Raw genomic sequence first — 2,093 nt, forward strand, 5'->3', positions numbered from 1 at the left:
CCCCCGTTCTCACCCTCCCAACCCTGCACTCCCGCAACCGCCCACCTCTCCACCCTCACACTCACTCAATCCCGCACCCGCACACTCGCCCACCTTTCCCTCCCACTCTCCCACTCTCTCCATCCCGCACTCGCACACCCGCTCACACTCCCAACAGGACGAGTTGCTCACAGCCGCAGCGGTTGAGTTCTGTGTCCACCTGGCGCAGCGCCCCGTCATCGCCGGCCGCAAGGCGTCGCGCGCCATACACGCGCCCGCGCGGCGCATATCGCGCACGCTCGTCTGCCTCGGGCGCGAGGTGGGCGGCTGGCGCCCGCGGTTCCCCTCCCCACCCCCTGCAGGTGCCGCGTCGCATGCACCTGCGCGGGCAGCACACGCGGACCATCGATCTGGGGGCAGCAGCTGCGACGGGCGCCATTGCCCTTGCAGCAACGCTGCCTCGGACGCTCTCAAGTGATACACACGCATGCTTTTGGACCATCTCTGTGCACATCACACAGGACGGCGTACCTTTCGGGCACTGTGTGCTGAGGCACATACAGTCAGCGGTGGTTGCCAACCGCTCAGACGTGCAGCAGCTGGCGTTCTGGTGGACCAACGCCTGCCACATGCGCGGGTTCCTGCAGTCGCTCAACCTCGTCATGCCGCATGACGAGGTTAGTTGCTGATGATCTGATCTGATCTAATCCCACGCACAGCTCCCAGGGAATATAGTGCACTAGCTCAAGATCAAGGGAAGACTCGGCCTCTGAAGAGGGTGTCGTGTGTCGCTGCGTGAGTGCATAGCAACGCGCTGCTCAACACACACACCCGCGCCGCTTCGCTCCAACGTCAGGACGGGGGGCGCGCCGAGCTGCACTGGGCGCCCCAGGTGCGTTCCGCGAAATGACGCTGCACCAGCTTCACCCAGGGACCACAAAATCTACGTGCCTTACGAATCCGCCGGCTCCATCGCCGCCAGACCCCGCCCCAGGCACGCCGCCCGCTTTGCAATCCAGATCCCGCACTGGCACCCAAGTGCTCGCGCCCGACCCCCACGCCCCGCTGCCCTCAGACGTTTGTCCCGCGGCTGCTGGGCCAGGAGAAGTTCATATTCGACGAGCTCGTGTCGTACGTGTGGACGCACACACTCATCCCAAAGGTATGTCGTCCAGTTTGACTTGACTCACACAAACACACACACACACACACACACACACACACACACACACACACCACATACCACACACGCACCGACGCGCGGGGGTCCATACTGCTCCTGTCGGCGAGGTTCCGCTCTTGCATGCGTCCAGTGCATGTACAGCGCGGACGGCTTGCCAAATCAGGAGCTTTGCAAGGGGTGGTTCGTGGAGGAACACGGGACCTTCGACAATCCCTTCAGAGTGCTCCAAACACTGACCCTCCCCATGCTTCCGCTTGCGCATTTGCCTCTCCTGGCAGGCCGCGCTGGCCCGCGCCCGCGCGCCGCTGGGCGGCCCCGGCGGCTGCAGCAAGCGCGGCGCGCACGAGGGCGCGCTGCGGCGGTGGATCGAGGCCTTGGAGGCAGCTGACGCGCAGCTGCGGGGCCTCGGGCGGGAGGGTCACGTGCGCATGCTCAGGCAGCAGGTGGGTCTGGCAAGACGCCGGCCACCGCTGGGGGGAGTGGCTGATGAGGCCCCCGCTGCACAGCGCTGCGGGTGGGGAATGGCGGTTGCGCCTGGCGCACATGCTGCAGCAGCACATCGCTGCGTCCAGGCGCAGACTCAACCTCGAACCCCAAAACCTGACATGTGGGCCCCGCCCCGCTCAGCTTGCATGCCTGCAGCCGCGCGTTTTCCTGTTTGTGCAAGCGATTGAGGCTCAGCTCTCGCTCTTGACCACACCCCACCCTCCCACCGCGGCGGGGTGCGTGATCGGCCTCGCACCCCGCCCCTCCCCTTCTTCCCCTGGTCCCATGACAGGTGCTGCTGGAGATGCTCAGGCGTGTTGACGTTCTGCTGTTCCATCACCTCATCAGCCCGGACGCCCCCCGCGGCGGCGGCCCCACCCCTCCGGGCCCCGACTGCGGCGGCGGCGGCGGCGGCGGCGGCGGCGGCGGCGGCGGGGGCGGGGGC

At 66.7% G+C, this 2,093-nt stretch overlaps 1 protein-coding gene across 1 annotated transcript; it reads left to right on the forward strand.

Annotated features, from left to right (window-relative positions):
* Positions 1-1,804: 1,804 nt before the first annotated feature.
* Positions 1,805-1,969, forward strand: MNEG_16643 (hypothetical protein; the record flags this gene model as incomplete). Its single annotated transcript, XM_014034887.1, has 1 exon — positions 1,805-1,969. A coding segment is annotated over one exon (165 nt), but the record flags the coding sequence as incomplete, so codon positions are not given.
* Between the last annotated feature and the right edge of the window lie 124 nt (positions 1,970-2,093).

This window comes from Monoraphidium neglectum (assembly GCF_000611645.1).
Source record: "Monoraphidium neglectum strain SAG 48.87 unplaced genomic scaffold scaffold06623, whole genome shotgun sequence".
Lineage (NCBI taxonomy): Eukaryota > Viridiplantae > Chlorophyta > Chlorophyceae > Sphaeropleales > Selenastraceae > Monoraphidium > Monoraphidium neglectum.